This window comes from Lycium barbarum, chromosome 10 (assembly GCF_019175385.1).
Source record: "Lycium barbarum isolate Lr01 chromosome 10, ASM1917538v2, whole genome shotgun sequence".
NCBI lineage: Eukaryota > Viridiplantae > Streptophyta > Magnoliopsida > Solanales > Solanaceae > Lycium > Lycium barbarum.
Genome location: NC_083346.1, coordinates 117,692,754 through 117,716,309, shown reverse-complemented (window position 1 = coordinate 117,716,309; position 23,556 = coordinate 117,692,754). Strand labels below are relative to the sequence as shown.

The 23,556-nt window shown below is 34.9% G+C and overlaps 1 protein-coding gene across 1 annotated transcript; it reads right to left on the bottom strand.

Moving 5' to 3' along the window:
* Nucleotides 1-15,563: 15,563 nt before the first annotated feature.
* Nucleotides 15,564-20,379, bottom strand: LOC132614556 (uncharacterized). The gene is made up of 2 exons (XM_060329023.1): nt 19,916-20,379; nt 15,564-16,363 (listed from the first exon to the last, which is right to left on the bottom strand). The coding sequence occupies exons 1-2, from the start codon at nt 20,221-20,223 to the stop codon at nt 15,931-15,933; spliced, it is 741 nt and encodes a 246-aa protein (XP_060185006.1). The 5' UTR covers nt 20,224-20,379; the 3' UTR covers nt 15,564-15,930.
* Nucleotides 20,380-23,556: the final 3,177 nt, after the last annotated feature.

Genomic DNA, 23,556 nt, shown 5'->3' with positions numbered 1-23,556 from the left:
TTCAGCCCTTCTCTTAGTCTTCCATGATACCATCTCAGTATATTTAGATACTATGATGGTATCATGGAAGATGTAAATATACTGAGATGGTATCATGGAAGATGCTTTGGTCCTTCTCTTAGACCTCCATGATACCATCAGGGTATATAAATATATCGAGACACTATTATGTATGATTATGTTCATTTATTAAAAATGACACACTTTTTTAGAAAAAAAACATCTATAATGCCATCTATATATATATATATATATATACACACACACACACACACTCAGTCCTTCAATGAGACACACCTCAGGACCATAATATCATCATGATATATAAATATATTGAGATGATATCATGGAGGACTGTTTTAGTCCTTCTCTTAGTCCTCCATGATACTATCATGACATATAAATATACTGTGATGGCAGTATTATTGCTTACACTTTCACGATAAATGTATAATGTTTTAGACTAGGAATTGAAAAGTATGTGTGTCAAGTAGCTGCTTGTCTTATATTTTTGCTAGGCCCGTCAATATGTATATATGGATATTAAGAATTGTATAATAGTTGAAGATTAATACTTAGTTTATGCTTAGTTTTAGAAAGATGATACATGTAGATGTTGACTGCTTGACTCCAAGACGTGTTGATTAAGTCAAGGGGACTCTAGCAAGTCTTCCTCACAACTTTATTTAGTGTCCCACATTGATAAATTTGTCCTTGTAAACTTGGGGAAAGATCACGCATGCCCCTAAAAAAAAAAATTACCCGCTCATACTCCAGAAAAAATTAAAAATATTTGCCTGAAATGCCCTCAGTTATGATACCAACATGGCATATAAATATACTGAGATGGTATTATAAAAAATGCTTTAGCCCTTCTCTTAGTCCTCCATGATATCATATTAGTATATTTATATACCATTATGGTATCATGGAAGATGCTTCAGTCCTTCTCTTAATCCTTCATGGTACCATCATGGTATATAAATATACCGAGATGGTATTATGAATGATCATGTTCATTTATTAAAAATGACATACTTTTTTAGGAAAAAAAACCTCTATGATACCATCATCTTATATATATATATATATATATATATATATATATGATCCTCAGGACCATAATACCATTATGATATATAAATATACTGTGATGGCAGTATTATTGTTAACACTTTCACGATTAATATACACTATTTTAGACTAGGAATTTAAAGTATGAGTGTCAAGTAGCTGCTTGTCTTATATTATTGCTAGGCCAGTCAATATGTATATATGGATATTAAGAACTGTATAATAATTGAAGATTAATGCTTAGTTTTTTAGAAAGATGATACATGTAGATGTTGACTGCTTGACTCCAAGGCGTGTTGATTAAGCCCAGAGGACTTTAGCAAGTCTTCCCCACAACTTTATTTAGTGTCCCACATTGATAAACTTGTCCATCTAAACTTGGGGAAACATCATGCATGCCCCTCAAATAAAAAAAAAATACCCGCCCATACTCCAGAAAAAAATAAAAATATTTACCCGAAATGCCCCCAGTTATGATACCAACATGATATATAAATATACTGAGATGGTATTATAAAAATTGCTTCAGCCCTTCTCTTAGTCCTCCATGATACCATCTCAGTATATTTATATACTATGATGGTATCATGACAGATGCTTCAGTCCTTCTCTTAGTCCTCCATGATACCATCATGGTATATAAATATACCGAGATGGTATTATGAATGATCATGTTCATTTATTAAAAAATGACACACATTTTTAGAAAAAATAATCTCTATGATACCATCATTTTATATATATATATATATATATATAAAATACCATCATGGTATATAAATATATTAAGATGGTATCATGGAGGATTGTTTCAGTCTTTCTTTTAGTCCTCCATGATACCATGATGGTATATAAATATACTGCCATGTATCACAGAGAGGAAGGGGTTTGGCCGAGGGGTATGCTAGGTAAATATTTTCAGTCGGTGGGGGTAGAAGCGAAAATAGTTTGGAAGGGGGCATGGGTGGGTAAATATTTTATATTTTGGGGGCAATTAGTGATGTTTTCCCTATGAACTTTGCAGTAGTAAAAACACGGCCCCAACAGAGGTGGATCCAAGATGTGAAGTTTACGGGTTCTTATGCAATTTTAAATTTGATATGTACTCCCTCCATCCCAATTTATATGTGGGTTTTACTATTTGGGGAGTCAAACAACTCTTTTTTTTAACTTCAGTTTTCTGCGATTCTTTTCATATATTGTGAATTACTCCCCTCATCCCAATTTAAGTGTCTTAGTTTGACTAGACACAAAGTTTAAGAAATAAAGAGAGACTTTTGAATCTTGTGATCCTAAATTAAAGATGTGCATAATGTACTAAAATGTTCTTTGAATCTTGTGGTTATAAATTTATCATGTAGGATATTTATATTATCAAATGAAAGGTAAGCCACTCAAATTGGGACGGAGAGAATACTAATTATGCAGACTTATAGTTCTTTTTATCTAATTTTCAAATATATAAATTTTGTTATTATATTACACAGGCGAACATACCGTGTGGTGTCTTTGGTTGAAGAGATAAGCAAAGCAGATTTTGTTCGTCTGTATAAGTTTCGATGTCTTTGTAAGTTATTTTACTTATATATCATATGGCAGGCACCAAAGTCAAACCCTCTACACGTTAGGCTCACAATCTAATGATGATGGTTTAAAAAAATAGAAAAGGATCCATTAGCCATTTTGTAGTAAAAAGAGATTTTGGGCTACTATTAATAGCATTTTATTAGTTTGGTTAGGATTAATAATTTTTTTTTTAATGTTTTGAGCTGTTAAATTGAATGGTTTTCTCAACCGGAAAAAAAAGCTTAAATTAGTAACTCTAGCTCTTTTTTTCTTCATGGTTGTTAATTAGTAGGAGTTTGTTACCTCATTAGTATTGATAAGGTAAGACCTAATCCTCCATATTGAGGATTTTTTAATTTTATTATTAATAAAACACTGCTAGACACACTGTCTATTGGTTTATATTCGCCATGAAAAACTTAACAGGCCAAGGTCTGGTCTTTCTACGATGTCTTTCGGCCCATCCATCCCTCTGATAACTTTATTTAGGTTGTTACAGTCATCCTTCAATTCGGTTTGGTCAAAGAACTTTGGTGCCTTTTTTGTCATGTACAATTTGACTTGTTGCTATTCACTTAAATTTTGACCATAAGTAGTAGTTAGAATGGAAATTTTGTTCGTTATTTGACTACTTATAACTCCCGTCATATCATTTTATGTAGCATTATTTTTATTAATTTGTTTAAAAAATTGTTATTTTATCTGTTCGGAATTAGAGGCGACTCAAAAGGGGTTCTCTAAAAGTCCACTATAAAATATTTTAATTTTTGTAATTACGGTTAATCCTCATTTCTTTTATATATGTATGCTTACAATATACGATTAGATTTACCAAAGACAGAATTCTCAGTATTTTTCAATGGTTTCTTCTCTATCGCATTTAACTAGGAGTGAGACTGTTCTATAGGGGATTCGTCCAACCGTAAGGACCACCGTCCACCAGTGATTCCAGTGGCAGTTCGTTCCAGTCTTCTGCTTCCACAACACAAAGAACCTATAATTAATTCATATTAACGTGTTTCTTCATTATCCATTGCAAAAACTCTACACTTTGAAATATTCATGTTTTGACACTTAATGCTTTTACTCTCTTCAACAGTTCTTATAATGCGACTCATTCTATGTTGCTACAAAAGCTATTGAGTGAACATATATAAGAGTTTTTCGAAACTTTTATTTGAGTGCATGATAGATCTTTTGTGATTCTTTATATCTTTGAAGTAAGATGTTACTTTATTATTGCACCAAAGTAGCTACAAAAATCTAGCCCGAAGACAACACCTTTAATAATGCACCTTGTACCATATTTTACATCTAAAACTCTTTCTTGACCTTTTAAATGATTAACTCCTTAACACGATCTCTTCAACAATGATAAACTCCTACATATGCCTCACTAACTGAAGTCTAATAAGAGAGTAATAGTACATCAAGTTCATTGATTATATCCCTAACTCGTATATCAAATCTCATGAACAAGCCACGAACTCCTCATACAACATAACTACAAGTCTAAACAACACAGAATAGTGACAAGCCTCACATAAGCAGTACCAACCTAGAGTTTCCATCCTAACATCGTCTCCAAATACCTAAGCATGCCTTCTCCATCAATCTCTACTAATTACACGTGAAATAAAAATTGGAGTCTAACTCAAGTAAGTCGTAACCTACCTCGAGGCCCAGCAGGTCCTACGAACATCCTTCTTGAACTTTATCTTCCATCCTCAGAGTTTTCCGCGATGAGAGGGGATATGAATGCAAGTTTAGATTAAGAAATGCACTAAGAATATCTATTTAATACGACTCTAGAAAGATTCTAGAACATCTAAGAATTTCCTCGGGCCCACAAGAGTAGAAGTCAGAACTTTCCCCATTTAAAAAGGTTTACTAAGTTTTCCCTAATTAAGGGCTCTATTGACATGGTTATCTAAATCCAAATAACTCATCCTTCCTTTATTAACAAAAACCCCCTAATTTCAAGAAAGACCTTTCCTTTACCTAATTAGGAAATCTGGTTAATGATTTGAGAATAGTGAGAAGAGTGTTTCCCCCAAGGTGAATCTTGCTTAAAATGTTTAACCCATTTTATTTATTGAAGAAACCATGTCGATAGCTAGGATTTATTACTCCCGAGAGTTCTTTCCTAAATCCCCAAGGGCTCCTAAATACTTGCAATAAAGAAATATAATCACAAGGATGATGATAGATGAGGTGGAGTTTGAGGTTTACCTTCCCCAATGACAATGGAGTCATTCTAGATGTGCCTCCTAACCAACTCCATAAGTGTAAAGGCTGAAAATGAGGGTCCAATTTCGAGATGGAGCATTAAATACTAGGCTAGGCTTAGCGATTCCTGTGGGGAGGAATGAGGCTCGCTAGCGCGACCTCGCTCTAGCAGAGAATTGTTCCGTTGGGGCTGATTAACTTAAAAATGTCACCTTCCGCTGAAGTGGATGAAGTATCGCAATGGCGGGCTCGCCAGCACAGCCCAACTTTCGCAGGGGCAAACCACTTAACCCAAAAATCCCAAGTGTGATTTGGGAATTGAGTAAGAAAAGTCCGTAACGACAAAACGGGACGTTACATTTGAACAATTTGTAAGAAAATACTGGGCAATGCGACTAAAAACTTAAAAACTTGGCTACGTAGGTGTAATGAAGTGTTGAGGGTTGTACTTTCGTAATATTGTATATTAATTGGGGCCCAATTACAACCAAAATTGGGCCCATATTGGAGGTTTTTTCTCAGAATGGCCCACTTTCTATGTAATCTTAAATATACTTTGCATCTGATAGTCAATCAAATTTAATTGTATCTTTTCTCTTCATCGTCAAACCCCTTTATTTTCTCTACTGTTTTAACTGTTTTCTTCTTCTTCTTCTTCCCGATTTTACTGCCTCAGTTTATATATATATATATATATATATAGATTGAAACTTGAAGAATACAAGTCCACCATTGAATGCCGATTGAAGCTTCGATTTTTGAAATTAGGTTGTTTCAAATTCTTTAGTTTTTTAGAATTTGGATTGGGTGTTGTTCCAATTGACTGGAAACATCAAGAGGAGTTAAAAGCTTAAATTTGAAGTGATTTGGAATAGATTTGAGTTAATTTTCAGAAGAGGCTCAAGGAAGAAGAAGAATTCGGGGCCTCGTCTTATTTATTAAATTTCACCAATGTAGATTAATATTGGCAAAATTGTTTGGGTGAAGCTAAAAATTAATGGGAAAGCTAGTAGTAACTTGAATCTAGAGTGATAGGTTGATCAAGTTTGATTAACGTTAGCTTTGGGAATGATACTAGTTGAAAAAGAAAGTTGAAGGTGAAACTCAAATTTCATGTACAATATAATACATCAATACAAGATTATAGTATGTGTATAATGTTGTATACTGGGCGTGTGAACACAATGATACAACATTGCTATACAAAATTACTAATAAGTGTATATTCGCGATTTATGTTCAACTTTGGTGTAAGAGTTCTTCTTTTATCAGTCTAGGAACGAAGATTTTGCTTGACTTCGATGGAATGTTCTCCGATATGAAATTTGAGATTAATTTCAAAATAAGTATTATTGGGTTTGCTTGGAAACATCATTGGATGTTGTTCCTATTAATTGGAAACATTAAGAGGATTTGAAAACTTATAGTAATTTGAAGTGATTTCGAGCAGAATTTGAGTTAAATTTTAGAAGAGGCTCGAGGAAGAAGAAGAACATGTGAAGCTTCATTGATGGGATATAATATTTCAAAATAGTGTATATAGTATATAAACACCTCATATACATTATCATACAAGACTGATACATTGTTTACAGGTATTTGGTGGATTTGTTTTTTCAATATGGTAAATTTAATGTTGAAATTGAGGTGTATTGGTGACTAAAAGGTATTTTCTCCTGTAAATGTGTATTATCCTTGTTTATACCAATTTATACTATGGAGATAAATTATTTAAATATTTGATATACAAGTCCATATATATTGTATAAATATGTATCAGTGTGTATAATTGTGTATATTATTAAAAAACAATTGGCATGTAATGGACATAGGAATCCAAGGATTGGAGAATTTTTTTATGCTGAATATATAACGAATTTTTTGGAGACTGATAAAGGGATTAGAAAAAGGTAGAAATTTTACTAGGAAAAGAAAATGGAAAATGGAAAACTCATATCTGTTAAGATTATGGCATCTTGTGCTTAGTTAATTTTTAATGAGCGGTGTACTAACAGAGATTAGACTGACTTTATTGTACGGGGCGGAGTGTTGGTCAGTCAAGAACTCTCACCTTCAGAAGATGAAAGTCGTGAAAATGCGAATGCTGCGGTGGATGTATGGGCACATTAGGAGGTATAGGATTAGGAATAAAGATATCCGGGACGGGAGTGGCATCGCTGGAGGACAAGATTCGGGAAGCGAGGCTGAGATGGTTTGGGCATGTGAAGAGCAGAGATATAGATGCCCAGTGCGGAGGTCTGACAGGTTGGCTTTGGACGGTTTCAGGAGAGGTAAAGGTAGGCCAAAGAAGTATTGGGGAGAGGGATTAGACAGGACATGGCATATTTTCAGCTTACCGAGGACATGATCTTAGGTAGGAGGTTGTAGAGGACCCAGATTAGAATAGAAGGCTAGGAGGTAGTCTCATTTTTTCTCTCGTCCTAGTAGTTGTAGTTTGGCTCATTCGTTGTATTGCCATTTGATCTCTGCATATATTTGTTGGGTCTTGCACTTCGATTATCTTATTTATCTATGGTAGTTACTGCTCCTTTCTTTCCATAATGCTTTATCATGACTTTCTCGCTTTAATTCTCGTTTTCATATTTTTTGATATGCTCGTCCCTATCTGACCTTTTGTCTCGTTCTCTCTTGAGCCAAGGGTCTTTCGGAAACAACCTCCCTACCTTTCAAGGTAGGTGTAAGGTCTGGTACACTTTACCCTCCTCAGACCCCACATTGTGGGATTCTACTAGGTATATTGTTGTTATTGGTGGTGTACGAACAAAGATTACAAACCTCCCTTTTTTTCTTTTTTAAATCTTGCAATGTTATATTTGGGTAATTATGTTGCAATATATATTTATGGGTTGTATCATGCTGAGATCATCCCTAAATTCTATTTGTAGAATTTGTTAACGAGTAAAGGTAGGTCATGGTTTTATCGCCCTTGTGAGCCTGGTGGTTCCCACATAAAAATCATCGTGTCACACTTTTATTTCTTTGTTTAGTCAACCGTACTCTGCTCTCAAAGTCCCTGTTGTTGAAGAACCAACGTATGAGTTAAGGCTAAGGGTGAAATGCATTATGCGAGATGTTGAAAGGGGTTGGTTGCCCTGCTATAACAGGGCGAGTATGTTTTCATTGTGATTTCTCTAAGCTATCCCATCGAACTTTCTTGGTTAAAAGCCTCGGTTGTCACCCTTGTAATCAAAAGACTTAACTTCAATTTCCTAATAAGGACATCGGCATGACATTATAGTAATATAATATTGAGTTGGGATAGTATTAGGGTATGGGGAAAACTAGTTCACCTGTTTACTTGTTTTGCTGTTTCGATTTGAATTATGGCCTTTCAATATGCAATATGTAAACTTTGAACATGGAAGGAGCCATTTGAAAGCAAGACAATAACTACAAATAATATGCTTTTGTAAGTGAACTCTAACATGAACTTATTGGTATTTGAAAAGACTCTCTAAGAAGCAGAATTCCTGCATCTTTCTCGGAACATAAATACACTCGATCCGTCAAAATTGACACCTTGCGTCAGCTCGATTACAAGTTTAGAACTCATAATTCTATGAGAAAGGCTGGCTGCAAGAATTACATTCTTATCTCAGTTAAAAAAAAAAAAGACTACAGGATACCAACCGAAGCAAAATATGTGAAACTTTTTCATCAAGTGCTAAACGTTTAGACTACGACACATTGAACCATTGATCAATAGGAAACAACTTGGTTAAGATTAGCTTCCTTAAGGTTACAAAAAGTAACGCCTGCTTCTTGATTCACAAGCCCCTGATTCAGAAATGTCATGTTTCAAGAATCAAGCGGTTTTTACTTTCCGTGATGGGGGATGACGGAATAGACTAATAAGATCGTCAAGACCCTGTCGAACAATACCATCAGATTGGTTAGATGAGTTCACTATATTTTGATTGGTAGACAAATCAAGGACGTTTTAGTCTCAGTTTGGTATAAATTGGTAGTGTTTGGGAACGATAGAATTTGTAAACCAAAATAAGGGAATCAGGATTGTAAACCGGAAGACATACCCTGGGAGTGATAAAAAGAAAACTGAAAAGTGTAATCAAGTATGATCCTAGAACCAACAACAAAAGCAGGTCGAATGTCACGCTGGCAACCTCCAAAGAGAACATTTTAAGCAGTTAATTGCACAAGTAAATAAATGGAGAAAGATTTAGCTGCATATAATTAACAAGCAAATGCAGTTGACAATATAACTATAAATATTGGCTTAAAACAAAAGTAATAGGCCAGTCAAACTTAAATCAGCAAGCAGTGAAAGAGGAAAACTTTAGTTACAAAATAGGTCTGAAATGTTGAAATCACAGTGGTCAGAGATACTTTTTTCTTTTCTTTTTTTCTGATGAAAATAAGTGGTCGGAAATTCTCATAGTCATCACCCATGAGACATGGTACGACCCCTTCTGTCCATATAATAAATTTTTCACGTCTGAAATATGAGTGAACTATTCGAACATGTGTGTACTACTGTAACAACTGGCTCCACTAAAACCAAGCTTCACAACTGTTCCTGCATTCCCTTGTCTTTATGCATGCCAGTTGAAGAGATCTCATAGTAAGGCCAGGTTTAGTAAACTTGTTGTATTTTATGGGCTCATCTATATGTAGTTGGTTATTTTGAACATCTTAATGTATGAGAGCTGTGATGAATATATTTGTATAGGCAGCTCGTGGGAATATTGATCGAGTTTAGACTTTACAAAAAAGTCTTCACGTTACATTTAAGCAGATACTTGTATTTCAAACTTCTACAGAATTATACTATTATTTGCGTGATGTTAGGAACCACGAGCAAGGCTAACAGATGAGATGGAGTTATTTACACACCTGATATATATGCAACTTGCCACTAATTGAATAGTGAAAAGTGAATGTTCCATCTTGAGTCCCATGCTGAACGTTCACCTCTGCAGTATGATCAGCTAATTCCTGAAGTATTAAAAGCACATATTGGTCAAAACAAGAAACTAAAAGGCACAAATACCTTAAGGAGCTCAAATTGAAGTATGTCAGTGCTCAAAAGAAATCCTGAAGTGCTAAGCTGGTCCAACCAGACAACTCCATGTTCACCAGTAGCATGGAACACCATTACAGGTTAAAGATGTGCATAAAACTAATGAACCAGCTAGTCTGTAACCAAGTAATAGCCTAATAGGTAAAATTAAATTTCCATTCTGCTCTCTTTTACAACATTAATTGCCAAAGCAAAATGACCTAGCCAAGCCATTATGATAAGGGATGGAGATATACACAAAGATGTCCACTATATTATACACACCAAGACATTATAAGCATATTTGTAAGGAAAAAATCTAAACAGTTAACTACTCAGAATATTTAAACGTAACATGCAACTAAAATACCTTCTCCAGTGCCTTAATAAGCGGGTCGTTTTTTGAAAGAAAAGGTGCCACTCGAGTTGTTGTAGATAAAAGGTCTAGCCAAGACCTTATGTAGGAAGGATTGACAGCTAAACTACTATCATCTGCCAATATGTTTATGCTTTTCTGCTCCTGGCTGTAAATGTGTCTCTATGTATAAAGAAATTTGTTAAACACACACTTGCAAAGGAAGTCTACCAAAATTTGAGTCACACGAAGCTGCAGAATAAAGAAGAAAGAAAGCAATATACAAAAAACGCTTTTATTATCTAAAACTCTGAATCAGCTGATCAATCAGTCGATTCTTCAGAAGTAATTATCTGCTCTCTATAACAAAAGACAGGCAAAACAAAATCCTACATATACAAATGCAAATGGGTTCTGACATACAGTCCCCCACCCCAAAGAAAAAATTCTACAGAAGATGCATACATGTTTCCCTAATCATAATGTCATAGACACTTGGACTAAGCAATGTAATGAGGAGAATAAATAAATATTTCATAAAATCATTCTCCAGAAATCTCAAATAGTATACTGACACTCTGACAGAACTACTCAAAATTCAACCCTTTTCTTATACGGTAAATAATACTCCCTCAGTTTAAAAAAAAAAGTAAATAGTACTCTGTCCCAATTCATGAGAATCAATTAGGTCTCAAAAGGAGCATGCATGACAAGACCTATAAGAGGCCAAAAAGCTCTTGTCTTCCTTTCTTAGATTCATTGTTCTGCTGTCATTGTTTTTTTCTCATATAGAAGACAATCTCATCATTGGAAGTATAAGGTTTATCAATTCATGAAATCAGCAGTGCAATTACTCATCTCCTTCAAATTATGGGGAACGTATTTAATGTGGTTTTTTTTTTTTTTTTGCATGTTGTTGGTTAAATAAATATTTAATTACGCGCAAATACAACTGAAATAACAATGCTATCAAAATTGACTTATATTTTAAAATGGAAAAATTATGTGGTGTAACTTCTTTTAAGAGGTAATTATGGATAATAACTACTATTTGAAACAATTACATTTCGCAGCTACATGATACAACATCAAGCGGCTGTGCTGGAGTGGTTATTAGATGTTGTCTCTGCCCACACAGGTTCGAACCCAGACAAACACATTATCTTTCTTACATATTTTTTGCAGCTTCTTCTCCTTTGTATGAGTGTATCTGAGTGAATTTGAGTGTATTTCGTCATATGTATTTGGCTTATATGTCTTGTATCTCATATGTATTTGGCTTCTTGTCTTGTATCTAAATGTATTTGCTTCTTGTCTTATATCTGAATGTATTTGGCTTCATATGTTTTTTGAATGTACACAGAGTATTTTGATTTTTTTTAAAATACTTTCAAATACAGTGAATACATTCAACTCGCGGCAGCTCGAATAAATTGAAATACAGTCAAATACATATGACATCATTTAAGGTTGGATACAATTGAACAGTGTATTCAAATACAGTCAAATACAGGGAAAATGTCTAATGGTAGCTACGAATTGTAAATATGAAATGGGTAGTTTTGGATGGTTAATTTCTCCTAAAAGGTAGTTATTTATGTAAGTTACCCTTTTAAAATCCTGTGCAAATTGGCTGATCACAGAAGAAGTGCCTCCTCCTCTCATTGTCTTGCTTTGCCTATTGTCCCCTTTTCCCATTTTCTGTCAGGCTCCACCACCATGGAGCTACTAAATCAAACGCGGCCAGATCCCATAACTGATTACAAGTTTTACTGGAGTTCAAAACTTAAACGTGAAGTACTTTGGAGTAGATTTAAGTTAAATTTCAAATTTAGGTTTTTCAAGTTTGTTAGTTATTTGATTGAGTGTTGTTCCAATTGATTCTAAAACGTTAAGAGGAGTTCAAAGCTTAAATTTGAAGTTATATGGAGTAGATTCGAGTTAAATTTTAGAAGAGGCGCAGGGAAGAAGACGAGTGAGTGTTTTATAATAGTGTATAATATGGCATAATAGTGTATATAGGTGTATAGGCACCTTTTATACTGTATAATAGTGTATCTTATAATTTGATAAAATATTTGTTCACTGGTGTATAATGTTGTACATCGAGTTTTAAAACATTGTTGTGAGAAAGAAAATTAGAGTTTTGTATAATGTTGTATAGCGGGTGTATAATGTTGTATACTGGATTTTTGATGTCACGCCCCATTTCACGGGCAGTGCAGGTGTCACACCCCACCCTTGGTAAGGCGTAATTGGCACCCAGCACCTTACAGGAACCGAGCGAACCAACTTATAACTTACATCCTTCGTGTCTCAAATGGAAACAATAAGATCAAGAGGCTAAATACGAGTATAATATCATGCATAAGTATATGTACAATGGACCTATGATGCCGACATAATACAACTAAGCTGTACACAGGAACTGTCTGCAAAGCCTCTATGAACATGACTGCGGTATACAAGTCGGGACAGGGCCCCCAACAAACCCTGAACAAAGATCATACATATATATATCTAGACTCGGCAATGCTCCAGGAAGAAGTGGAGCTCACCAATCAGAACTGGTACCTGAAGGCAGCCTACTATGGAGGATCCTTGTCCCGTCTATCTACACCTGCGGGCATGAACGCAGCGTGCACAAGAAGGGACATCAGTACGAATAATGTACTGAGTATGTAAGGCATGAATAGTAGTATGATACCAGAATGAAGATAACATAAGACAAAGTAAGTAATTATACCTCGTACTCTTCTTAAGATCTCTATCATATAAACTACTCATCTACAGGAAAAACATTTCATACACATCCATACACAACATACATACATATGCGTTCACATACACTTGCTATACATACATCTGTCATATCCGTACCCGGCCCTTTCGGAACTCGGTGATATCCGTACCTGGCCCTTTCGGGACTCGGTGTCATCCGTATCCGGCCCTTTCGGGACTCGGTGTCATCCGTACCCGGCCCTTTCGGGACTCGGTGTTATACCCAACTAATCAGTGGTAGTGCAATGCATACATACATACATATACAAAATAATACATAAATGAAATCAACATCATCATTAGCATTAGCATTAGCATTAGCATTATCACTATATCCTTCCTTGAAGGATCAACCATCGTAAGGTGAAGTCGACGATGTCCTGGGAGTCTTGAGAATCATGAGCTTAGATAGCATTGAAAATTGAATCATTATCTTCGCTATATCTCACCTTGAAGTAACGAGTAACATGAGGTGAGACCATCAACAATAAGTAAGATCAAGGGATTCATGGAATGGCTCAATAATCTCATAATGCCCTCAAATCATAGCTTCGGAATTTTTAGAATTAAAATCATCATCATTATGTTCATCATAGAAAACATCTCATCCTTAGTATCATAAAAAGCTTTAAGAGTCATGAACTTCTAACTTTTGAAAACAAGGAGGTTATGGAAACATTTATGGAATCATGCCTTTGAAAGAAAGGGACTAGCCTTAACATACCTGGAAGCTCGCTTCTCGACTTTCCAACCTACCTCCTGTCTTGAAATCTACATATAAAACCATTCATTCTATTGTTAGGCTCGTTGTTATATACTTACCCTAAGCCTCCAAATAAATCTTTCTAGAATCTGCCGAAATTTCGGCAGCATCTCCCCTGTTTATATGCCTAGCCCAAAATCTCAATTCAGCAACCAACAACAACAACAACAATACCAACATAAACAACAATATTATCAACACCAAAATATTCCATAAACATCCCACACGACGTTTTATCCAATTTCTCGACCCATAAATTCCTTATACGCTCATTTAGTAACTTTTTCTCCGTAGATAAGCTTAAATCAATACTAATAAGGAAAGATTCATACCTTTCACCCGCTAGAGTTGCAATATCTTCGATTATCACCTTGAATCCAAGCCAAGTTTCGCCGCAATTCGATATTATAATCGCAGCTATGTGTTGTCCGAACTTAAATTCAGGGATTTCACTTAATTTGCGTTAAAATCTAATGCACGGAAGTTGGGAGAATTTTCTAAAAGATTTGGGAAATATTTGGAGAATTCTTGGCTGAAAATGAGGTTTACGATTCAGATTTGATCCTTAAATAGTGGGTCAAATTCGGGTCGGGGTCACTGTAGCAATACTGTAGCAACTCGGCCCTGTATAAACACTGTAGCAACCTGGTTACTGTAGCAGCGTTTCTGCGCTGTCAGCCTAACTTGTAACGTCCATAATTCTCCACTTTGATTCCGTATCGACGAGCGGTTTGTTGCGTTGCAAACTAGACACGACGAAATTTAATTTAGGTTTTTACTTTGCTTCAAAACTCCTCATCTTCTAAAAGATATTCTTTCTCCAAATTGGGTCAAAATTACGCCTCATATTTTCCTCCAAGTTCCCCCCACACGCCACAAACCTTACAAATATATATATAAATAGAAAAAATTCCCGACTAAGCCGTGTCGGATGACACCCCTTGTATACACGTGGGTCCGCCCTGCATGTAAAGCTTCCAACATACTATATACCTGCTGGAATTTTACTTGCACACTTCCTTGCAAACATACTTAGTTTGCCCACTACCACAAGGGCCAGTGTACTCTTATCATTAAACACGAGAGAGGCAATACTCGTAACAGCCAATATTCATTATTCCTAACAGCAAGATTACAAAATAGTAATGTATCAGGAGCTAAACATACCTTCCACTCCTGAACAAGAAATGGAGCTATTAATTTAAGGTGTCTGCTTTCCCTTTTCTATCTCTTCTTTGGGTTCCCTATGGAGAAAATTTTGACACCTAGGCATAATTCCACCGATGATCATTCGAGAACGAATTTAGGAGACTAATCTAAAGTTAAAAACCAAATTTAGCGAGACTAATCTAATCTTATTCAACCTTAGATCAGAATTACGGCGAAGCCTGGGCAGTCTCTGCCTTCTCAATATACGGCAAACCAACTTTATTTCCAAGCACTGACCAGCGCCTTACACCCTTTTCTTGAGCGCTTCATTGCTTATAGTTAGGACTGATTCTATGCTTCTATCCAACAGGTCAATCTCACCCCCTCAACACTGGTTGAACCACACCTGATAACAGCAAGTTTCTTCGCAACTCAACAACAAAACTTAATTCTGCTTAGTTGGAGATAACTGATGCAGGGGGGGGAAATGAAGAAAATAGTAACTAAGGAAAACTCGTTGTACATGAACATAATTACAAAATTATACGATTCATCATTGTCGAACTATTCAAGCTACTTTCTACATGATGAACCAAAATGCATAGTGAAGGGAAGAATAGAAACCATTTATCCATTAAGCTCAATTAGCAATTTTCTTTTCAAGGTCAGTCACAGCGTTTCTTAGGATTCAAAAATTGAAAAATCAGCCTGCATAAAACATAGTAACATGTTTGTCCTGTAGAGGTATAAATATTCTCAACTTCTTTCTTTGAAAAAACATCATGCTCTCATCCCCGTTACTTTTCTTTCTTTTACATTAGCTCCAACGAGAACCCGGGCTTTGTCAGCCGGCTCGATAAATCCGTCCCTTTCAACCACCATCAGGGGGAAATTAAAGAGGGATCGGAAAGAAGGAATGCAAAACCTATAAATGATATATTACTGTTTCTTCAAGCCTTTTCCTTTTTTCCTTTAAGACAATCTATTGCTGTCATTATCCTCTGTAGGAACTGTTTCAGCAACCGCGATATCCTTGGAGTATTTTTTCACCCTCAAAGATATGAGGATACTCGCACAGATCCCAAGAAGAGGAAAGATGTATGACCATAAATTAGATGCCTTAGATCCAGAGCCGGAGGATACAGCAGCACCGGCAAGACTGCCAATAGATGTATTCTGCAAGATCATTGGCAAGCAGCCAACTGCTGTTGGAAGCAGGAAATCCAAGAAGAACCTAACCTTGGTGGCTGCCAAGGCATAGTTGATGACATAAGAAGGTATAGGTGAGAAACGGGCAAGAAGTACGAATTTCCATCCATCTCGTTCAACACCCCTTGAAAGTACATGGAAGTATTTGTTGTTTTGTGCCCACCCTATAGCAGAGCTCGAACTACGAAACACAAACCTGAAAATATACATTTATCAGAATTGCAATGGCAGGGCCATGAGAGGGAGAAAAATATCTACAACATTTAATAAACTAACATTCACAAACGAAAGGCTGCTTAGGATGAACCGCCTAAGAACATACCTCCTGAGATACAATACACTAGAATATATTTTCCTTTGTCCGTAGGAGTGAAAGATGAAGGAAAAAGGCTGAGCTGCCCAGCTTAAATTTGTAAGTTAAGGTTTTTCAATGAACGGAAACAAAGTAGTCAAATTGACAATAACCTGTTCTCATGCCAATAGCACCTCCAACTCCTCTGAATCAGGGTGTTTATTTGCTTAAAAACAAATTAAGTTGTTTATAAGCCGATCGTATTGAAAACACCCCTCCCTCCCATTTTTATTTGCTTTGTCTCATTCTATACATCCTCAAATGAATGTACTCCTTATTCCTTCCAGCAACATTCTGCCTTCTTTGCTTTCTTATTTCATGGTCTAATCTTCTTTTTATAAGGATTTCATGGTCTAATCTAGTGTGCTGGTTCTAAGAATATAGTGGGTCACCCAGTAGACACCTATGGATATAGATATACTTTTTGTGACTCTGGTGTAATCCTTGTATATCCTCAACGTTCAAACCAATTTAGACAACCATGAGATATCTGAAAACTCTGAAATCCTAAAGCAACATGGTCAAGCTACAAATCTGCCACTGCCGTATTCTTTATTTCTTTCTTCCTTGCTTTTTTCTTTGATAAGGGTGGAGCTTGGGCCAGCTTGGCCACACCTCAACTGTTCCGCCAGGTACCTGCTACCTCACACTAGCAGGCAACTCTGCTCACCTGGATTAGGCTGATGGAAATACCAAATTAAGTTTCCAAATGAGTCCACATGAAGGTTCAAAAGCTTAAACAATCAAAAGATTACTTGAGTGACTTGTATGCTATTTTCCTGAAAGTTCTATCATTTTACTTCCTAACAGTTTTTTTTCTCAAAGCATCCTCTTTTGATGAATTTAATTAATAGCTAAGGAGTGGAAACATTTCACATCATGACTCTGTTTCTAATATTGGTATATCTTTTTCAGGTTACAGCTTTAAACAATACCTTCTACAATGCAGAATTCCAATAACTCTTTTTGATAAATTAGAATTCGAATATCCCATGGTTCATAAACAAAATCTATAAAAGCAACTAACATAATGTTATAGTGACAGTTTACTGCCTTTTCTTCGATAGCAATGCTAAGATTTGTTTCAGCATTGTTTTCAAACAACATAAATCAACTGACAAGAACATGCAAGTGCCACAAGATATAAATCTCCATCGTAGATTTAACTTTAGCTCCCGGATGAGAATACCTTTGAGTCACCGTACTACCACCTTCTGTCAGAGATAGGAGCTACAACTCTAAAAGGGAAGATTACAAGTATATAAAGAGACTGTAAAATTTCGTAAGCTTGGGCAAACAAGAAGAAGATTCTCAACTAAAAATTCATATTCAGCCATTTATAAACAGCTTTACCCCTTTTCACATTTTCCAAGGTACCATGATTGGAATGACAGATTGGGGGTGAAATGAAGATCTCTCAAAGTGAAACAACAACCATCCATCTTACAAGGTGTCATTCTTACAATGAACTTTTTTTCTCCCTTTTAGTTTTAGGTACTTCCATTATAATGTTGCTTCAGATGGGGATAGAATTTATATTCAACCCAAAATTCAACTACAAGTGTTAGAAATTCAGGTAATATTTTAAGGATATAAGACTAACTAAGAATTCTCAAAAATTAACTATTACGAGGCGGAAATATAGAAATGTTGTGAGCAATTATGACTTTTGGTGTCCAACAGAATTAGCAGCAGTAGACAATAATCCATTATGCTATAACCAGGATCCGAATGATGGTGCTGAATATAGCACAAAGTGTGTGAAGTTACAATATCTAAGAAGAACGAAACCTTGAACCTCGGATACATGGTATTGTCAGTAGCAAATTATTCAAGAAAGTTATACAAGCTACTGAACATCAGATAAATCCAGGCAAAGACACATGGATTGACATCTGTTTGTATCCCCAAATGATAGCTAAGAGGGTAATGCTTCTTGCATACTTCTGCAGAGTTCTGCTTGCCTTCCCTTATTCCTATATTTGTCTATGACATCAATTATTTTTATTCATCCTAAAAGAAACGAACAAGATAAAGAGATGTTCGTTATAGGTCAAGGAAGAGATTCTTTGTCGTAATACCATATCATAAAACTAACTTCTTCGAGCTTTTACTGAGAAATGTTTTTATTTTATTTTTTTGAAACAGGAAATGTTTTTATTCTTTGATAAGCAAGTATTATTCCCAAACAAAAAACCAAGCACTAAGCTACTGCTGGAAAATTTTATTGAGAAATGTTGTTAGCTCTATTTCAACTGCAAAGCCTAAAGAGAGGAAACCTAGTTAGACTACTTTCAATTTTTATTTTTTATTTTTTTGGGTATAGACAAAACGTACTATTCCGGTCCACTGAAAACATAATGAGAGCAAAGTTACTATGATATAAACTTAACCTGCAAAGAAATTAAGGGGCGAGCTAGCAATCTCCTCATTTTGACTCACGAAAAGAAGATATAATTTCTTGTACACAAAATATACAATTTGGCAGTCAAACGAAATTTGGAAAGCTAGACAGGTTTGATTAATTTAAAGAAATGAGCTCATGAGTACCTAATCTCTTAAATCAAACAACCACCCCTGGTCACATATCATCTACAATCTCTAGTAGACGAAATATACAATTCAGCTGTCAAATGGAATTCAAAGACCCAGACAGTCTTTATGAATTCAGCAAGCAAATTCTCAAGTATCTATCAATCAAGCATCAAGTAAGTATACCTCAATTGCAAGTTCCCTATATTAATCGTCTACATCCATTTCATTCGCAAGCTAAAAAAAAAAAAAATCTTTTTTAGGCAAATTAACGCCAATTCCCGATATTAATCCTCCATATCCCTTCTTCTCTATTTAAATCCATTTCATTCCAAATTAACCCCCAAGTTCCCTATATTAATCCTCTATATCCCTTCTTCTCTATTCACATCCAGTTCATTTCCAACCTAAATTTTTTTTAATCTTTTTAAGACAAATTAACCCCAGTTCCCGATATTAATCCTCTATACCTCTATTCAAGTCTATTTCATTCCCAGATTAAAAAATTACAATCTTTTTAGGGCAATTTAAGGATTTTTTAAACCTCAGACATATTCTAACTAGTTTACACTCAAAACTCTAAATTCAGAACTCATAATCTTCAAATCCTCGCTCTGCGTCTATATATATATATATATATATATATATATATATATATATATATATATATATCGATCAACTTATGGATCTTTTTTTACAAAATATAAACATATGAGTCAAGTTTTATATTTAAAAAATTTGAAACGATGGTTTGAAACCCCAAATCATGCCTTTTCAGATGATTTGGGATTTGAAACCATGAGATGAAATGCATGTCCAAACGCGCACGTATATATAGAGAGATAGAGAGAGAGGGAAAGGTACCTGCCGATCCAAAAAGAGAGAGAAGCGCCAAGAATTTTAGCACAGAACACACACAAAACAGCAGGGAAGAAGCCAAAAAGTAGAGAAGCACCAGCTTCAAAGAAGACAGCATAAGGAAGACAAAGAGCTAATGTAACTGTATGAAGACCTACATATGCAGGTATTGCCCAATTTCCTAACCGATCTGACATTTGTTTCAACCATTCGATTGCTGTCTCTTTTTCAAAACCTAATTGGCTGCTTAATCCTTTCATCATTGCAATTATCGCTACTATAATTGCTATTGTTACCCATTTTCCCATACCCATAATTTCACCCCTCTCTCTTTCACAGTTATTTCAATAAGATGAAAGTTGACTATTTGACAGTAAACTCAGCTCAGTTCTTTCTTCTATATTCTAATGGCCGATCGACGACTAGTAGTAGTCTTTTTTCGATTTCTTCCTTCTCTTTATTTTATTTTTTATAAGATTTCGGGCAGTATTAAAATAGGTAAAATGCAAGTGAAATGACAAAATAATCCTTTTATGTTTGAAGGTAGCTTCAAAATAGGCCCAACAGTTCTGATCCTTTGATAAGGTAACAAAAATGTACTTTTATGAGTTTTAGAGCCTGTTTGGATGGGCTTATGCCTATAAGCAGCAAACAGGTTATAAGCTAAAAAAAATAAGTTGCGGTAATCTAACTTATTTTTTTTGGCTTATAAGCTGCTTTAGATAAGCTAAGTCAAATGGGCCTAATTATTTTTTTGAGCTTATTTTAAGCACAAAATGACTTTAAGCTGGTCAGTCAAACACTCAAAAAAACTGAAAACAACTTATAAGCAACTTATAAGCCAATCCAAACGGGCTTTAGTCTTTTAAGCTTATCAAAAGTTAACACTTTTAGTCTCCGGCAAAATATTTATCGAATTTATCTATTAAATTTGACGGGAGCTATGAAAAAAAAAGATTTAATTATAAGTACTGAGAATGTCTGATCAAATCCGAAAATATGCAACACAAAAAATAACAGTAGACACTAAAAAGATATATTCCTCCGTCGCAATTTAAGTGTCTTATTTTTATTTTTTATCTGTCCAAAAATAGTGTCTTTTTTTATATTTAGTAAGTTTTTCAATTCCAAAATTCTACACGACATGCTTAAAACAATAAGATTCAAAAGTTTTTCTTTATATTTTAAACTCCATATCCTGTCAAAATAAGACATTTAAATTGAAACGGACAGAGTAATAAGAAATTAGAATTTTAGCACAAAACACACACAATACAACTGGGAAAATGAGAAACACCAGCTTCGAAGAACACAACGTAAGGAAGGCACAAAATTAGTGTTGCTGTACCCATAATTTCACAATCCTTTTCGCTCTGTAATTTGAAGTTTGATGAATTTGACAGTGAACTCACACTTTGTTTGGATAGTTGGCACGTATTATTTCATAATGTATCCTATTATATCCTATTGTGTTGTATTATATTCTAACAGTATTGTTATTAATACAAATATTTGGATAGATTGTATGTTTCCCGTCGTTACATAGGGTTATTCGTTTGTACTAATCTTTAATTTTTATCCTTAAGACAAATAAATTTTTTACAAGGCATAAGTATGCATTTTCGCATCATAACCTCGCGCCCTTAAAGAACTTATTTCACGATAGGCATAAGTTCGATTTTGAAGGGCAAAAATTAAAGACCAACCCATTTGAATGGTAAAAGCTAAAACCAGCCATTTGAAAGGGCAAACCGTGCAATTTCTTCCGCTACATAATGCCAGTGCCAGACATAAGCAATTTGAACGACAAATCTACAAGAGAAGTAGATTACTGCGTAAAGTTACTGTAAAGGTAGGATAAATGATAAATAAGATTATTTGATAATAAGCAAAGATAAAAATGAGAAGAAAAAAAAATAGGTAACGATGCGACAACCCAATCGGTTGTTATATAAATGGAACTTTTCATCATTATGTACGTAACGATGAATTTACTGATATGATATAATAAAATTTAAGTAACATCAAAACAAACATTATATTTTAAATTAACAACAAAATACAATACAATAGGTAACAACCATTAAAACAAGCAAATTAGATGAAATGCAATGAGACCCTTCGACCTTTCTCTGGGTCAAGTTTGCTGCTGAAAGTTGCAACTGCAAGGTTACAACTTGTTAGATTTGTGGAAGACTTAATTAAGTGAATGGAAGTACGTTTTTTCCGTAAACAACAACATTATATTACTCCATAATATGTCATTACATGTCCATAAGATACCAGTGTATCATTCGCAATCCATTTCGGGAAATTATAATCCCAAGAAACTTTTATGTAAAAGCAAAAGAGAATATTTAGCTATATTATGAGCTTCCACATTCTATGCGCGAGGGATATGTACAAAGTTGATCTCTTTAAAAGAACTCATCAATCTCCATATATCCTAGCAAGTGGTATCAATTTCCCAAAACACTGTCAGCTTCTTTTATAGCATTTGTACCACATTCTTGGCATATGATAATATATGAACCTTTGACCAGCCTTTATGTAGTGTTGGAAACAACGCCTGTCGAATTGCTAGTGCTCAGCAGTGATGACCTTCCCCACAAATTGAATAGGGGTGTCAAGGGCATGAAGCAAATGAACACAGCTGTCTATAACCGCCATTTCAATGCTTGCCATTTCCTTTTCCACGTACAAGCCTGCAAAAACAACGATCTCGTCTTGTGCCATAGTAATATCTTCATCCTTAGTCCTATTAGGCATGTTAGTCAAAATTGAGGAAGTTAGCAAAGCATCGTTATATTCATGGATGTTGGGGCCAGAGTCCTTTCTTTTTCTTTTTTTTAAGAAACATGTTTATTATATAGGACTTTAAATTTTTAATTGAACTAGGATCTCCATATTTAAGTGGAGCTTGATCAATTTTTGAAAAATAATCTAGGGTATTATTTGAAAGAATAATTTGTGTAAAATCATCGCAACACTAACACTTCTGGACATCACATGCCATAACTGCACTACTATTATTACCAACCACCTCAATCAATCACACCATCATCGGTCATACCTCGCAAACTACTTCAAATTGCCATTGCAGCTTCTAGAGTGTACTTCATCAAATAAACAATTTTTATGATACAATATAAATTAATATTCTCTCTACTATTTTGTTAGTAATTATCTTTCTTTTTTAAAATCTATATATCTATTAGCTTTTAGATAAAGATAAATTATACACATTTGAATTATGAAAAACCAAACAATTTTAATTATTCAGTGCAGATTTAAAGACAGCATGCCTCACTTTTCAACCAAAAAGGCTACTTGAAAGAAGTAACAAAAACTATTTCGAAAATTTTAAGCCAAGAAGTTTTTGGCTCAACTATTAATCTTTTCCCGTTTGACCGATTAATAATCATTCAGCATCGTAACTGGTAAAATGAGTAAATTATTCTTCCCATGTGGTTTCAAGCAACTTGTTTTTCAGGTGACTTCAGGTGTAGTCTCTTTTCTTGTTGGATTGGAGTTGATACCCATTTCTCATCCAAGAATACATATTGGTAATGCCTGAACTTCATACGATTCATTTATATTACGTTCATTTTCAAAAAGTAAGATAATTTACTGAGTGCTTAACTAGA